Source organism: Odontesthes bonariensis, chromosome 4 (assembly GCF_027942865.1).
Source record: "Odontesthes bonariensis isolate fOdoBon6 chromosome 4, fOdoBon6.hap1, whole genome shotgun sequence".
Taxonomy (NCBI): Eukaryota; Metazoa; Chordata; class Actinopteri; order Atheriniformes; family Atherinopsidae; genus Odontesthes; species Odontesthes bonariensis.
Genome location: NC_134509.1, coordinates 17,329,999 through 17,347,559, shown reverse-complemented (window position 1 = coordinate 17,347,559; position 17,561 = coordinate 17,329,999). Strand labels below are relative to the sequence as shown.

At 41.6% G+C, this 17,561-nt stretch overlaps 1 protein-coding gene across 1 annotated transcript in view; it reads right to left on the bottom strand.

Moving 5' to 3' along the window:
- fhdc1 (FH2 domain containing 1) overlaps positions 1–17,561 on the bottom strand; it is a 33,443-nt gene continuing 15,882 nt past the window's right edge. The window contains exons 2-12 of the mRNA XM_075463260.1: positions 16,274–17,066; positions 14,223–14,284; positions 11,288–11,390; positions 11,070–11,155; positions 10,319–10,419; positions 9,170–9,240; positions 8,659–8,766; positions 8,071–8,141; positions 6,871–6,988; positions 6,549–6,713; positions 1–5,004 (exon numbers count right to left, since the gene is read on the bottom strand). Coding sequence (XP_075319375.1) covers positions 2,845–5,004; positions 6,549–6,713; positions 6,871–6,988; positions 8,071–8,141; positions 8,659–8,766; positions 9,170–9,240; positions 10,319–10,419; positions 11,070–11,155; positions 11,288–11,390; positions 14,223–14,284; positions 16,274–16,768 — 3,540 coding nt within the window. The 5' untranslated portion in view covers positions 16,769–17,066 and the 3' untranslated portion in view covers positions 1–2,844. The remainder of the gene's footprint in view (positions 5,005–6,548; positions 6,714–6,870; positions 6,989–8,070; positions 8,142–8,658; positions 8,767–9,169; positions 9,241–10,318; positions 10,420–11,069; positions 11,156–11,287; positions 11,391–14,222; positions 14,285–16,273; positions 17,067–17,561) is intronic.

Genomic DNA, 17,561 nt, shown 5'->3' with positions numbered 1-17,561 from the left:
CCACAGCAACATGTGATTTTATTCATTTCTTCAGTGTCCTCATCACAGACATAAACTGCAAACAGCACATTTCGGTTTGCAGCCCAGTGATCAGAGATGATCGTTTGCTCAGTCGCCAGTCTTTTATTTTTCAGATTTTTAACAACCAAACAGTGGAGAAGAGCACCTATTGGCCTCAATTGTAACAGATGAAACGTATGAAAGTTTCCATTTCAGAGAATTACATCACAGTCAAAAACTTTACTGCATCTAGTCATTCCTCTCCGGAGTACAAAACACAATCTTGGGGAGATGAAGGTAACATTTAATTACTTGTACAGCATCAACAAGTGCATACAGCACTTGAAACAAAAAAAAAATAAGAAAAAGAAAAACTAAATCACATTGTGAGAAGATTTAAACAGAGACACATAACACAATGCCTTCCAACGTGAGAAAAACCTAGTTGAGTGCACCGACCTTTTGGGTCTACTAAGCCATTAGTTTATAATCGTAAAATAAGTTTGGACTGTTTCCATAGCAGCCGCTCACTAACAAGGAAGTTGTTGGTGAAAAGGGCAAGTAAGTATGCAAATTCCACAGCAGCTCTACTGCAGCGAGATGCAATGTAAAGGGCAACCATTGTCATGTTTAAGGCTGTTAAAAGGGTGGCAGCAGGGGGCATTGTGTGATACACAAAGGAGGACGTTCAGAGTGCACACGAGCTTATTGTAGGAATCCTGGAGTCAGGCTTCTCTAAAGCTCACCAAGTCAGTTTCTTTCTTTTCTGATCAATACATAATCAATGTTTAAAGTTGATTCCCACCATGAATTTATTATTTTTTTTCCAGGTCTGAAGTTGCTTTTTCACTTTCTAAGGATTCAAAGAGTGGATCAGTCAAACTATTTCTGTGACGGTAAATTTACAGGACGTGTCTTAAAAAAAAAATCTCCAAAGGGTTTGACAACTCTGAAATAAATCAATTCATAAACAGAGCATACAATTCTGATGTTTTTGGCGGCAGTTTTTTCTAAATCTTAATGGAAATGATCTGAGTCAACACCAAAGGCCGAGGCGAGAGATGAGGTGTTGCAGCTCTTGTTTACTTTTCGATTCTCGGCAATAAGGAATCTAAATTTAAAAGACATGCAGGTCCCACAAATGTCACACTGGGCCTTTTATGTCATCATCTTCATTTGCATTACAGGGAACAGGAAGACACTAACAGCATGCCAACATCCTGCTGGTCAGGGCTCTAAACTGTGTGGTGATCATCATTTTAAAACTTCGGTGCCCACACATCCTTCGCTCGAATATCCTTCACTTTTTGTGACATGTAAACACATCAATAGTCACAAAATGCAATGATGTACAAAGTGAATCATTAGTGAAGTCTATGTTACACTTAGATGTGATGGAATGTAGAAAAGTTTCTACTCTTGTTACAATCAAAGAGGTTCTACTAGTGATCAGTTGGCTACATTAAGCTTTAAGGTAATGCACCGTTGTGAGTGCTGCTGCCATCGATACAATGGCACACTGCAGTTTGAAAGGCAAGTGGTGTGAAGTACAATTACATCTAAACCACAGAGACTAAAGATCTGTTTTTCTGAAACATTAATTAAAGGTTTTTGAGGATTCTTCTATTTTCTCTTTTAAGAAACCTTTTAAAACCATCTGGGACTGTTTTTCAGGTCGTCTTAAGCACTTAAATGTGATGACAAGCTCGGTGCTACATGTGAATGTGACAGTAGATGAAAATAACAACCTGGAACCCAGCTGAATTGTGAAACATTCAGGGCTTTCGGTGCTACCGAAACAGATAAAAGAAAAAAAAAAAGAGAGAGAGAAAATATGGGACATAATTAGAATAGAATAGACAGTCAAAATAATCACATGACCGGTGATATATTCAGTTGTGTCTCAGACTAGTTAAATGCCTTTCTTTTATGTTTCTTGTGTATTAATCCAAACAGGATACACAAGCACGTTGACTCCATGACACTATGGAGGAGTTCTACATTTACAGACTACTGACACTTACATAAACATGGTACAAGAGGTACCACAGTTGGTATACACTGGTATAATATCTGTGACTTTATATATTGTAGTTACATTAATATGTACACCAGGGACTTTTAAAAATGTGGCATTGCAGTCATGTTAAAACTGATCATGCAGAACCAAATGAGACATTATTTTTCTTGTATAAGACCACTAGGATCTCTCTGAGGTATCAAGCCAAGGAACCACAAGGCAAAAAAAAAATAAAAATAAAAATCAGTGTTAGTCTAATGGAGGACGCAGCAAAACAGAAAGGCATAACAGCGGCAAGGTAAAGTACAGCAGATCTTGAGAACCTGAAAGAAAAAAAGACTTAAATATCTCAGTCTTGAATTGTCAGAGCTGATTAGCAGCATTATACAGTGAGTGAGCAGTGTTCAACATCGTCATCACAGAGATTAGCACAAACAGTACTGTAAACAGAAAGCTAAGCAGGCAGAGAGGCTTTTGTGTAAAAACAATTTGCCATTTGTCGGTTGAGTTAAAAATAATAAAAGGAACCTGTGAGCAACTTAGTTTCTGTGCAATAAAAAACAGAAACATGAAGGAGTTTATTGCATCTTGCTCTTAGCAATTTGTAAACCTGAAAGAGTCAACTACTGAAGGGACCTTACAAGGTGAGATAGCTTAGTGTTTTCTTTTCTTTTTTTTTTGTTTTAATTCTTGTGTTTTGCATGTCATAAGAGGATAACTCTGCATTGTGAACAGCAAGAAGAGCAAATGCCAGTTGACGAGGAAAATAAAAGCCGTCTCTATCTGCTTGTGTTTTTTGCAGTCAGTTTCCACCACATTTGATGTTACTTCCAGGTTGGCTTCGTGATTCTGCTGGACATCAAGTCTCGAGGCAGAAGAGACTTTTCGGAAAAGCTGCTAGTTTTCCGAACACCCACCTGTGTCGTAGGCGGAGGGGGTGTGTCGCTGCGGTAGGCGCTGCGGCTGGTTGCCTTCACGCTTTGCACTCGTCGTAGGTTCGTCCCTTGCGGCTTCTCCTCGCTGGTGGGAACTGTGGGTGATACCTGACTCTGCTTCGTAGAAGTCGGTCGACCACGGAGCGAGGGACTGCGAGATGGGGTGGATGGCACAGATGGGCTGCCCAGCTCCTTCTTGGTCCTGGATGATGAAGACACAGTGTTTCGAGCAAAGCTGGGGACATCAGAGGTGTTTTTCACACTGTGCGTGTGTGGGGTGTTGTTCTCAGAGGAAGCACCCTCCTGGGTCTGTCCTTGGGCCTGGGCAAGGGCTCTCATGGTGGAACGGCACATCTTCTCCTCAGGCGCAGCCTTGGGGATGTTCCTCAAGGGTTTGGCGCTCGGCTTGTGTACGGAAGCTTTCCTCTGGGTGGAATCACGCGCCCATCTAGAAAGGCTGCCTGTGAGACCGCCCCCCCTTTGGACCTTCGACTCCTCGGGAGGCAAACTCGAATGTCGAGGAGTTCTCGATATCTTCTCGTTCCTTCCTCTTACTGGTGTGCTCTGGTCCCGGAGAGGCCGCCGTGCCTCTCCACTGTCATGCACTAACGGTCTCTCAGCGCGCTTGCTGCTCGTCCTGTTTACCTTGCTGATGGGAACAACTTTCCGCATGCCTTGGCTCTCGCTGCTGGTCAGTGTTCGCACTCCTCGACCTCCGCTGCCCTTGGTCACTTTGCCGCCCTTTGAGTGCGCTGGTTTTCTGCTGCTTCTCTGCGCATCCTTCTCCGCACCCTGTTTTCCTTCAGCCGTTTCACAGCTCTCTGTGTCCCACTCTTCGGCGGCAGCAGATGGAGTCATGGATTCTGTGTCCACAGATTTCGGCGCTGAGAGCTCACTGGTCGAAACAGACGGGTCATTCTGTGATATAGACTCCGAATTACAGGACAAAGAGCTTGCATCTTGCAGGCTTTCCGGGGGCTTGCTGCTGTCTGTTCTAAAATGAAGTCCTTCTTTTGTTAGCGACGAACTCTCAACCTCAGAGTAGTCCAAGGTGACGGAGCAGTCTGTTTCTGTGCAGTCTAGTATGTAAAACACTGGCTTCTTATTGGACACGGGTGTATCTAGTGGGAGGGGTGTGTCACAGGTCGTTGATGAAATTGTGCTGTAGTCCTCTTCTTCCTTCTCAGAAGAGAACCCAGCCTGTGTGGAAGAATCTACTTTATCTTCCCATAAATCCTTTAGATCGGCCTTTTCCTCTAAAATTTGACCAAAACCAAGGCTCTCCAGATTGTTGAAAGGTGATTGTCTTTCCTTTTCCAGCTCTGTCACGACAACATCCCCCTGGCTGACAAAGTGCATATGGTTACTGTTATTGTTCGATAGGTCAAAAGCTTGAGGGCCTTGTACTAAAGTATGCTTCTCCACACTAACATTAATATGGCCAGTGATTGTAGGGTTGGGTAGATGGGGAGGCTTCTGAAAGACACAAAAGGAACGAGGCAGAACGCTGCCTTCTGACACAGATGAGTAATTATTGTTGTTGTTATTCGGGTGCTCGTTGTCATTTAGCCCAGAGGAGGAAAACCTGGCCAGTGGGCTGATAGGTTCAGTTTCTGCATGTGGGGAGGTCACTTGTCTGTCACAGCCCAGCTCACGGCTGTTATCCTGGTCAAAAATCCAAGGTGTTGTCTTCCTCTGGGGAGGGCGGCCTGATCGAGGTAAGCTGTAAAACTTGGAATAGTCAGTGGGATTCACCGTGTTTCCAAACAGCTCAAGGTATCCCTGGAGTTCACGATCTGCTACGGAGGTCATGGTGTGGCGGTGGCGGCGGGCGCTCGCAGAGCGTCCGAGTGGGCTGTGCGGACTCTGAGACCTCTTCTGGAAGAAGTCCAGAAGGCCTTCCTTGGTGAGCATTTCAACGTCGTTCTCGCTGCTGCTGCGACCAAAGACACTGTTATGATCCTCCCCCGACCATGCAAAACGCTTTTCCTCCAGTTCTCTCAGACGCCTCTGTCTGGCTGCTTCCTTTAACTCGCGGTCCATGTTGTCCTGAGAGAAGCAGAGAGGAAGAGAATTTTAGAGCACGCATCATACAAAGAAGACAAAGAATGACAGTCAGTGGGGTTACATGACACTGAAAGGATCGGATAATTGGCTAAATTACAATAAGAATGAGTTGAGCAAGGGTAATTATCCTTGGATATATGGCGGTGAATGAATCGGATCAGAGGCACAAATCATGTCATACTCCGATATGATAGATGGCGCTGTACCCATTTCAACTATTGCTAATAGAGCCACTTCCTGTTGACTCCTTCAACACAAACTCAGACATTCGAGAAAATGGCGAATGAAGAGCAAGATGAAGCTACGTCCCTCTACATTTAGTTTGTGATGAGCTGCTTGTTGCACAAACGCGATGCACAACGGAGCATTCTCCATCGCGTTGTTTGTTTCTTTCCGACGGCGGCGACAACAGTAATATTGTCTCCTTTGACTTCCGGTTCACGACCCCGGGAAAAAATCTCGAGCAAACGCAGAACGCAAAGTCTAATTCACCACGTGCTTCACCGTCTACAAACACGTTTATTTTAACTTTCAAGTTATCTCGGGGTCTTAATCTGATCGTGAGTAACTCGATTCGATCCAATTTCTTGTCAGATTAAGGTGTCTACATGCACTTAATAACTCAATCTTATTGTAATTTAGCCAATTATCTGATCCTTTCAGTGCCGTGTAACCCCACTGAGTGTTTATCTTGAATCTTTTCAATCAAAATAGTTTTTTAAGCGGTACTTCTAAGTAACTCCATCACGTGGTCATCAGGGTCACTCATATGAGGAAGACAGAGTGTCCAGCTAGTTTAGCTTTTAAAACAAAGCCTCTGTTGTTGATGTAATTGCCAACCAAATTATTTGACTTAATCAAAGTGAAATACCTTGTTTACAGTGCAGGAAATCTATTCTACGGGCGTACAAACTCAAAAAACCTTTAGGTTCTGGTATTCTGGTCTCTTCGTGCCCACAAAGAGCCATAAATCTTCAATGAAAAGCACCATAAATGTTAATGAGCTCGCTGATTGCTAAGAGGCCAGCTTATCTTTGCTGTTCCTGAACATTAGTTCCCTCTAAAGTCACCCATTTATCTGCTCCTCTGGAAGTGCCAGCAGATCAGTCACGCAGCATTACAAACAAATCTCACTGCAGTATTTCTACATTTACAGCAATCACAGTTTGACTGGCAACCAGAACATATCTAGCTAAGCTTTGTTAACTCTGCAAACTTTATTATTAGGATTCATGATGAAGATATTGAGTATAATGACTCTCAAGACTTTGCTCTAGACTTTGCTAGAATTAAATAATCATTATGTACAGGGGAATAAAGATGTGCTGGATGAGGTGAAGGAAGAGTGAATGTTGATAACAACAGAGTGTTCCCAGTGTGCTCTCAGTGAGTCTTACCACACAGACAATGCAGTCAGTTCACTGCAGCAGTTCCAATAAAAACACTAAACACACACACCTTACCTTGGAAAGACTTATTAAAGACTATTAGTCATGAGTCAAAATAATCATTTTACTTAAACTGACCTTAACTGCTTTGTTAAATTTAATGCAGAAGTCTTGAAAGATGCGGAAACACTCATCCAGCTTGAAGGTGTCCTTGTCTTCACAAAAGAAATCAATGAGGGCGTTCCCCTCTTTACGCAGATCCAGCCTGCGCCTCTTCAAGTCCTGAAGTGTCTGTGCTGAGCTCTGGGACAAGACAGCAAACACACATTCACTTTTTTTTCTTTTCAAAGATGTCATTATCAGTTGAGTCAGCGGCTTTGGAGATGTACAGTGGCCTGGATCCAACTTTCTGTCTGTGTGTCTCAGTGCATAATGTATTGCATAACTGCTGCTGCTTCACCTGCAGAAAGGGATCCAGCTGCTGCAGCAACTCCTGGTCTCCTTGAACTTTCTCGTCCAGGGATTTGATTCGGACATACAAGGAGGAAAACTCCATCTCGATGTTTTCTACGGAAATTCTACAGGAAAGCAGCAGATAGATCAGGAACAGATAGCTGTAATGGTTATCGCATACAAGTCAAAGAAAAAGCTGACTGCAAGCTGCCGAATGCAGTGTCTGAGTTTTAAAAAGACGAAACAGGACTGCTGTGAGATGCTGTATCCCGAGGGAAGGAGGGAGGAGCACACTTGGCTGCATGGTGCAGGAGCTGCACTGACACCACACGGACATGACCTTGTTAAGCTGACAGAGTCTGACAGAGTCACACTGTACTGTACCCACGACTGTCATAGCACTGCACTTAAGTTAGATGGCAGCTTTGGTGATGAGGTTAGACTTTGCTGTATCCATTAAGACATAACCCCTGCGCAGTCACTCTAAGACATTCATTTAAACTTGCAGTCGCCAAGACTTTGACCATGTGAGTGGATAGGTGGGGAGAGGGTACGGCTACTGCAGTTCCATGTATCAGTCATTTTTTTAACCAAATCATTATCGTCTCAATCAATAAATTATGTTGGAGGTCACTCTAAATTACGGCTCCATGTTTTTACGTCTCGTAGAATATTATCGTTTTGATTTACAGCTTTGACTGACACTTTGATTGCTTTGTACTCCCCACTCATAAACTCGACTGTTAGAGTGTTACAAAATCATCACAGGACACCTGGCATGCACTATTTCAGCACGTTCTGTGGGCTGATGAAAATACTGTCAAATCAGAAATTATTCTCCAATAGTGGGTCCCTCAACCTGCAAAAAGCTCCACCGTGTTTACAAGCTACTCTTTTTTCCTTTAGTTGCTTCTGTGATATTCATGTGGTCACAAAGAACAACTGGGAAGAGCACTTGGAATCACTGCAGTAAAGCCACACAAAAAAAAGCTATGAGCTGGTGGATGCTGAAAAGTATGGAGCTGGGTAGTGCAAGTAGTTGTCCAAAATTTAAAAACTGCTCCATTTTTGGTCTCTGTAGGACACCTGCCCTGTGGGTTCGTTGCTTCATTTACAAGTAAAGGTTTGTTGCACTGTTTTCTTAGATCTATGCCTACATATAGTCGGAGTATAATATACTTTAACACTGACTTTTCTCTTGGTTTACCTGGCAGCACTCTGCACATCACGAAGTTTCTCTGGAAACTTGAGCAGTTTCTCGTCTTTCTTCTTTGCCTCCTGTGTGGAGACATGACACAGTTGACTTCCAAATGTTTGGTATCGTACAAAATTAAGAGGCATGCTGGCTGTGCTGAAAGACTACAGTCATTTTTGTTTAGTTATGTAAGTGTTTGGCAGCCAGTCTTCGCTCTTTCCTGTCACCATCTGCTGTCCACCTTCCCCCCTCTAGTCACAGTGGCTGGGGACTTTTTTTCTCAAGCACTGTTGATGTGAAAGATTTGTTTCTGACAGAGAAATCATAGTCTCTTGCTCCTTTTGTTATTACTGGATTTCTATCGGGTTCAATTATAGAAGTGATAGATTATCCCGACATGATTATGCACTATCTGCTGTTGTATCATAAGTTTTTTTTAAAATGTGTGTCACTGTACTTCAAAAACAGATCTTACATCACAAAAACAAGAATTGTTATTAAAAGTAAGTCTGTACACTAGCAATATGGTGTCATACAACCAACTGAGTAATTATGCAACAGTGATAAAGCGTAATATTGCATAAGCAAAGCTTTACTTGCCATGGCAACAAAATGCAGAAGGTTCATCCCCGGCTTGTTGGCCTTGGTGTCAGCCAATGATAGGAGAGATGACAGCTTAAATCCCACAGCATTTCCTGCATAGCCACCCTGTAAACGTGTCATTTGACAGAGTCGCAGTGATCAGTTTCACAGAAATACAGCATGATGTTGATAGATAAGGATGGACATAGCCTCTTCAGCTTATATTTGCATGCTATAGACCTTAGGCTGGTGTCCAAAAGATATTTCCAAGGAAATTGTCAATACTATGCACAATTTTCAAAACTTTTTATTTTGAAAAATAAAACAATGTATCTGCGGTGTGTTTCTGAGGAGACATTTTCTCAGTAAGGATAAATAGGTTTGCGTGTGGGGCCAAAAACATTGCTAGGGAAGTTGGAAAATATCCACTTTTTTTTTTTTTACACAAAACGCAGAATAACCCTAGCCAAATAATTATACCCAGACAGACAGGAGTGTGGTGTTGATGCTGAAGTTCAACAACTCTTACAGCGTTCATGATGTTTCCAGCCTGCAGCACCAGATGAAGGATGGCGTGGAGCTCCTCACAGCTCATCAGCTCTACAGGAAGAGATCAATATAAACTCAGTTAAAGACTCCTTGCACACCATCTCATTTTCATCAAACATTACCAAATAGAAAAGCTAACAGCAACAATATCTCCCTTCTACATTATTCTGTAGTTAAATGAAATTTCCTTTTGCTTTTTCACCATCCGTCCTTTTAGTATTGACAGTAAGAGTAAATGCTGAAAGTTTTAATTAAATTGTGTCATAAAAGTAACAATTAATTGTCTCGTGCAGTGTTTAACTGATTGCCCTGCAATGCAGTGAAAGGGTCAAGGTACCGTAAAGGAGGGTTTTAAGAAAAGATCCAACACAGCACAAAGAGGTAAGCCTGTGTGACTCAGCTAAAATGACAGAGTCTCTCAAGTGATGGCATAAAAAGAAGTTCAATGCGTTTCTCGGTCAGCTCATAAATTCTCATCATATACAAGGAGATATGGATACGAGAATGCATTCTCTGTGTGAGAAAAGCTGCATTTCATTTTAATGTAAATTACTACACTTAGTATTTTTAGCCAATGCCAACAGCATATCACTTGGTTGGTTCAGACTGAAACAATTCAGAAAAAAATAAATAAATAAATCACACTTTAAATTTGAAATACACTTTAAAGTTCCAAATAAGAAGAAAAAACAACTTCTTTTCATGTAGTGCTTCCTTCAGGTCACAATACTATAAGTCCAGAAAACAACAAACACTTCCATCAGTCTAAGTGGAGCATTGTGTGGAGGGATAATTAGACTATTAACAAGGTAAACTATGTTAGCATGCTGATGTTAGCATTGAGCATGGCAAGTCTAAGACTTGTCAGTTAATGGGTGAAAAAAAATGTACATGAATATCAAAAACTTTCTGACAGAGCAACATCTTTCAGAGAAAGTAAACAGTAACGGCTCAAACGAAACAGACAAGAGATGTGTCAGATACTTCTTTTTCCATTATCTTCCCACATAGCTGTATCATGTGTGACACCACCTCTAACAGCTCAAATTTCCAGGTTACCTGTCTGAACAAGTCTGTGTGTGTGTGTGTGTGTGTGTGTCTGTGGTTAGAAGAGCCAGTGCGTCATTACCTTTAGTGGCAATGTGGACGACGTCAATCTCACGGCCCATCGTAGCACAGCAAGGGATGAACTCCTCACAGAGTACCATGGCCTCGATCCGCACCTCAAACCTGTCAGATGGAGCAAAGCGGGTTTGAATATGACATGAGATGGAGAAGAGCTGACTTTCCTTGCTTAGAAAGGTGTAGGTTTTGGTCATTCTTTGAAGCATAACCATGATCATCAATGAGGAAACAGGAGGCACACTTGTCTTTATCTTCGGCTGATTTGGAAGGCGAGCTGCATGCTTTTAGCCCCCTAGATATTCATTTAAATAATTGTTTCATAGGATTATTCAAATTCTAGTATGCACTCAGTGACTCAGCGCTTTTGGTTTGTTTAATTGCAGTGAACACATGCTGTGCCTCTGTCCACCTAATCTGCATTATCCTCCATGAAAACTCCTGTGATCCTCTGAATTATGCTAATACTCTTTAATGAACGCTTGCGGAGAACAAAAAATGTTGAGTATCTCTAAGAAAACTGGCTTGAAAAGAGCATTTCCAAAATAATAAAAAAAAGCAAACAGCACATCTACTAGATGAAGTCTAAATGTGAGCAGAGCAGGATAAGTTTGTTGGAAATTCCCCACTAAATTATAAAACTCTGTACTCTGCAGAGCAATCCGGTGTAAACCTTTCATCCTTCCCTTTCTGCCAAACTGCTGACTTTACATAACCCTTTGATGGAAACCTGGCTGAAATCATTGAAATCAACTTACTGTGGCACCTGGGTTAAGAGGTACATAAAGGAATCAACCAGTGTCAGCTTGTCTGGATCTCCTTTAAACGCCTGTAGTTTCTTGATCTGTAGAGAAAATAAAGAGAGAGAGAAAGCTCAGCAGGAACTATTGTTTCCAGTCCACATGAACTCTCTTTGATCATCATCTCTGCCATTCATACTTTCACGCAAGCCACACAGGCAGACAGACAAACAGACCTCCTCTGGATCTGGCAGGAGCTTCAGCAGGTCTTTGAGCAGCTCTGCTCCATAAACCTTTCCCTCTCCTCGCTGTATGTCTTCAACAATGGAGCGGTTGGACCTGAAAGAGAGATGGTTCATTTTGGTTAGGTTAGGTTCAACGCTAAAGTGCACAGGTGCTCTCTGTGAATGCCTGCTCCTTACAAAGGCTAACAAAGGCACCGAATTCAAACAATTGACAAGTCCATCAGTTGCTCCCGTCTGGCTTGGTGTCATTAACAGGCAAAATGGGTGATCATTCCTTCCTCAGGTAGTTTATTCATAAAACCTATCAATGACCGTTTGTCCAGTTTTCATATGATGTTGCTCAATTTGAAGTGCAAACAAAACTGCACATTTATCTAAAAGCCTATTTTTCACATGTCAGCGCTAGCGTAGCTCATGCATTTACACAAAACATAGGCTTAGTCGTTTCTTTAAATGTCAGCTAAAACAAATTCATGAGATTTTGGGGTCTGTAGTGATGCAACACTATATACCAACCTAGAGCACAACCATCAAAGAAAATATGCATTATGTTGACACTTTACATTCTGCTAACCCGCACAAAATAAAACCCCATCAAAGGTCTAGTGTCCCATCTTCCAGTATCAAGGACAGTGTCTTACAGAAGTGAAGTTGAAAAGTTGGATGAAGACCAACTCAACATATGAACCTAAACGCACCACATGAGAGGATTACATAATGGTCATGGTGAGGAAACTGAGGGATAATGGGAGGGATTGCTTCACTGCTGGACCCTGAAAAGTGAGTTAGCTGAGCTCATTATGCGTTGGTATAAATAGCAAGCGTATAGATATAGGGTTGAGAAATCAGCTGAGAAAAGAAGCTTCATCAAGTGTATGTGTAACACTATGTCCACATGATGTCCATGTGGTTAATCAACCACATGGAGCTGGAAGCATGCTGATCTGGTGAGAACTGCAAAGCTTAAAGATTGTTCACACGAAGAGTTAAACATACATGTACATGACAAAAAGGGGTTTTATCTTTTCTCATGATCGAGGTGATATGACCCGTGGCTTGGATTAATAGAACTGATACAGACCTCATTCAGTTTGCTTCCTGTTTGCCACAGGAGGCATCTGCAACAGCTGGAATAGTAATCATAAACCTGAAGGAAACCTGTAAAAAGCTGTCCAAATGCTGTCCAAATAGCTTTGTAGTTTATGTCCTAGTTTGTTATCAATAAGAGCTATATTTTATAGAATTCTGCACATTGATGTAAAAACTCAAGGCAACTGTAAACCTCTGTAGCAATTATAACATATTTGTTGAAATAACCCCCCCCCCCCAAAAAAAAAGGTAAACACCGCCTGGGATGAGGTCACTGCTTACACTCAGTCTTGGCTCTGTACAGTATAACTCAGTCAAATGTCATTAAAATACAGTGGAGAGCCATGCAAATAAAGTGTCCTGGAAACAGGCACCGAGCACACTTTTTTCTCTCAGCTCAAACAATCTATGTCCTACAACACCGAGTCAGGTTGAGCGATTTTACAAAACATTGAAATAAATAAATAATGGAAGCCTGACAACATCTTTTAGACAACAGACACAGATTCTGTACCAAGTCACCCACAGTTATATTGGCTTAGCAAATAGTTTTTTTCCTGCCAGGAACTAAAACACAAACTGAAACCGATTTCAATTAGCAAGAGGGTTGTACCTCAGATCCGAGGCAACAACAGCACAGCTGAAAGGTGGTATTTAGCTGTTGTATCTCAACTTTATTCAACCGAGAGGAGACTTCTGAGTATTAAAATCTGTTTTTCCAGAGTGTCCTGGTCAAGACTGGCCACACACAGTTCATCTGTAATATATGAACAAGATTGTGAAAAACAGCAAAAGCTAAATTTACGAATAAAAAAACCTCTAACAAATAAAAGCAAACACATACCTCCTTCAGGATTTTTTTTAATTGATGCCCTTAAAGGTGTTATTGCAGGGATTATTCAAGTCGCAGTGATAAAGTTTGGAAAACAGGCACCACACTCACACCACCTTTTCTCTTTTGCTAAATTTATGGAAACTTAACGGATCGTGATTATGTTATATTATCCCAAAAACAATTAGCATGTCAGCCAAGATAACCACATACTACCGTTATATATATCCCATTAGGCTAAATACATAAACAGTCTACGCTTAGGTTTGAGTATTAGTTTCTCAATTTGAGAAAAAACAATCAACTTCCCCAAGAACTAACATGTCTGAGCTTCTCAACCACATCACAAACATTTAAGTTTTTCTTTTGATAACTAACGCAATATTTCCTAACTGCTATTCACTGAGACTCCCCTGAATGTCATGTCAATGATTGATGTTCTGGATTTAAGGACCCCAACTGTTCTAAAGTCAAACAACACTGATCCAACACTGAACATCACATTACCCCTTCAAAAATATCATAACACATCAAATAAGAGACATAAGGAAAGTATGATATGGTCTGCAGACATCTCAATCTAACAGGACTATTTCCTGAAAAAAACCCAACCAAAAAAGGTGATAAATCGTCATGGATGTCTAATGTTTACTCACTTTATTCACAACATTTCAGTTGTTAAACCTTCATCATATAAAATTTCCAAATTTTCTTTGTCCCTTTACCAAATCTTATCCTTGGGAAACAAACCACAACAAAAGAGTAAAGCCACAAATGAACGGGAGGTGCACTTGTTACTACTCTCTGTTTTTCTCTTAAAGAAATCTCAAAATCATGCTCCCCATATCACTGCGTAGATCATGACAAGAACCATCCTGCACCTTGTGTGTAGCCCACCACATAGAATCAGCCACTCGACATCCATATTGACCAATCTGATCATAACCACTGAAATCTAACACCATGCTCGAGTAGGATTGAAGTTTTCTCATGTGAAAGACTTACTTTTTAAACTGCTTGAGGAAAATGCCCACATTCATCCCCCTCTTTGAGTCAAGGATGCTTATCTGAGAAAAGATAAAAGAGACACAAATTTATACATGATTTTGTGAAGTTGTGGTTAAACAGACACATACTAAAGCACACACACGTCCCCACGTCCACGTTTATGGATAAGTCGTGTTTCTTTTTTTTATGTAAATCCCGAACCACCACTAGGACACCAATTTCCCTGAGCCACACGAGTGTTTCACACGTCCTACATCCAACAGACCGCTGAATTAAGGTTGATCTGATTCACTTATGGAGACATTAACACACAGTAGTCCAAACCCCTTCTTTGTCAACTGCTTCCATTTTTAACGTTTTTACAATTTCGGATTGTCCTTCTGATTTAGATACATTTGGCCTGTGGGTTTACATCTAATGGTAATGTTAGCCAGGTTGACCATGTAACATGTTTAGGTTGGTCCTTCTTTTTGGGAAACATTGTCAACAAAAATAAAGTAATCCACTAGGTATGCAGAGCAACAGATGATACAAAAGCACATCTACTCGCTCTAGTGTTTTGCTGCCACTCGTGGGGGGCATCAGAAATATGTAAAGCAAATTAATTTGACCAGATCATTTCTCTTGGTTGTGTTGGTGCTGTTGTTGTTCCTTTAGCTTTGCTCTGCTGTGGAAAACAAAAAGAAAAGATCTGCTTTGTGATGGAGTGAAACTAAGAGTTAAGATATTGAAGATTGACCAGTGCAGCTCCTATCTGTGGTTTTCAACTGTGCTTCTTTGCTATTCATTGTTTTTGGCACTTTATCCTCTTTGTTATAAAATTGGATGCGGTTGGCCACTCCTGACTTAAGCTGACTTTCAGCCAATCAGTACTTTATCAGCATGTCAAGTCCATTTGAAGTCCCCATTAGTTTTTTGGAGGACCGTATATCTGTCCGCCTGCTTTAGAACTGAAGGGATACCGTCCTTTAAATGTAAGTGGGCCCTAAGAGTTTTCAGAAGCCGCCCTCGCAAATAAACACATATTAGAGGCCGCAAAAAGACGGCTCACGGATTGAGGGTGTGCAAACCTAAGCAGGCGGCATGCTACAGTAAATATGTTACACAGTGAGGTAGACAAGTAACAAAAGAAAAGGTTGGACGATAAATTATGTTTTTCAAAAAGTTCAAGAGAAAGAATTACTCTGTCTGGGTGAGAATTTCAGTATCTGTGCTGTTAAAAATCCCCGTACACAGCTGGAAGCTAACTGTGCTCCTGATGAAGGCGGGTGCATGTTTGGCTGTGACTGGGATTAAAAACTGTTTAAGTGCCCAAATCTGAAGAGTGCAGACCCTTCCTATCAGAGTTGGGTATAGATTCTTACACCAGAGTGACAAAATTCTGATGTTTTTATACCTGGATACAGCCGAACACCCCCCCACCTTCATTCACAGCACAGTTTGTGCTGATACTGATGTTTTCAGGCAGTGTCTCTTGGTGTTTGGGCTTTGCAATGTCGTGCTCATAACATGGCCCTGATTCTTCTCATGCAGGTATTCTTTTACAGCTCACATGTTACATTGCAGGAGCACATAGTGAATCAAGCACGTCTTTATTCTGCTCACGAACACAAATAGTTTTGCATGAACAAAGGAAAGCTGTAACAGAGCACCGTTACACAACTACTCCCTGTAGGGATGTCTTGATATTCTAGGAACCGTTAGCAAAGTTCTGTGCTGTACCTTTTTATTCATAACTTTGGGATTTTCCTATCCCCTCAGTGATGCTTGTAAAACCTGATGTGACCAGCATGCCTTGGTTGATTGCAATAAACAATGGCAGTGGTTCTTAAGAGGTTGTAAAAGTCATGACATCATGTATCCAGTAACAAAAAGCTAATTCAATAAAAACATTGAATTTAACTTAGGCTAACAAAGTGAGCATCAACCCTATTAACGGACATTTGTTTTCTCTTATTTTATGTAGTTGGGATGTTTTAGTAAGATTACAAAAGGCCATTTGCACATATGTTATGTGACATTCTTAAAGCTTTATGACTCCTGCTCACCTCATCCTTCTTGCCCTCCTTAAAAGAGCGTGATCTTGAAACACGAGCTGAGGTTCCTGTTGTTGAAGTTGCCCCGCGCAAGCCCATACCTGCCTCCTCCTGTTGCCCAAAAAGCTCCTCTACAGAGCGGACGTCGATCTGGTATTGCTGCTGTCGCACCGCCATCGTCCAGATGTTTGGCTTCCCTCGCACCTTCTCCTCGGGGATGGGCTTCCAGAAGAAGCTTCGCACGCGGCGCTTTTTCCTCACGTTGTGGTTGGTGGACATGTTTGCCAGTGGTGGTGGGGGTGGGGGTGGGAGGGGAGGGGGTGGTGGAGCCTCATGCTGGATGTTGTTGGTGGCATCACTGAGAGAAGGCAATGAGGAGTTAGTCTGTCCAGATATAGAGGACGGGTCAGTAGTAGAGGTAGTAATGGAGGAAGTGGTGCAGCTGCTCCCCTCACTGCTGCAGCTCTCTGGCTCATTGGTTGTGGATGAACAACTCATAACAAGCATCACATAGGTTTACAATCCACATATATCTGAGAAGTATCTCCCATTCATCAAAAAGGATTTCCTGACAGCTGATTTGTTTTTATTAATGTGCGTCAGTTCACTCTGAAGAACATCAAATGCAGTGAGTCTGCTCGCTGCTGGACGAAGGCAGGTGTCCCTTCATCTAGTCACAATGACGGGAGCTCTTTGTTTGATGCTGTCCATCTCCATAAGTCAGCTGGTCAGCCATCGCACTGAGCAGAGCCTTTGAAGGTTATCTTCCAGAGAAAAGGGACAGGGGGCGACGATAGCCATGGAGCTATGAAAGCAACAAAAACAAGACAGGATTACACTGAGGTAGTCATGCATGTCATCGCGTACAAACTGGAATTTGGGAAAATTAAGGGGTGAAACGGATCAAAAAGCGAAGGGGTACCCAGACGAAGGAGCTCACATTGAGGGAAATGGCAAATCCTTTTTTAAAGCGTTGAGGGCTTTGAAGTCAGGCTCTGGTGTGTAAAATAGACTGAGACAATACACACACAGCTTAGCTTCTGTTACGTAATGAGGTATCACTTTTAACCAGCACTCAAGTATGGGACAACTAAAAACTTATGTAACTACAGATTACGACAAAAATTACGTCTCATTAAATCATATATTGTGTCATATATTGTGCAGTTGGTTTTGTGTCAAGCAGACGCACAATAGACCTAAGCATTATAACTATGTGTATATGTCTGAAATCAAATTCAGTTCCACTTAAATAAAACAAGAACATTTTAAAAATGTAAATCTTGAGATTTTCTTGATT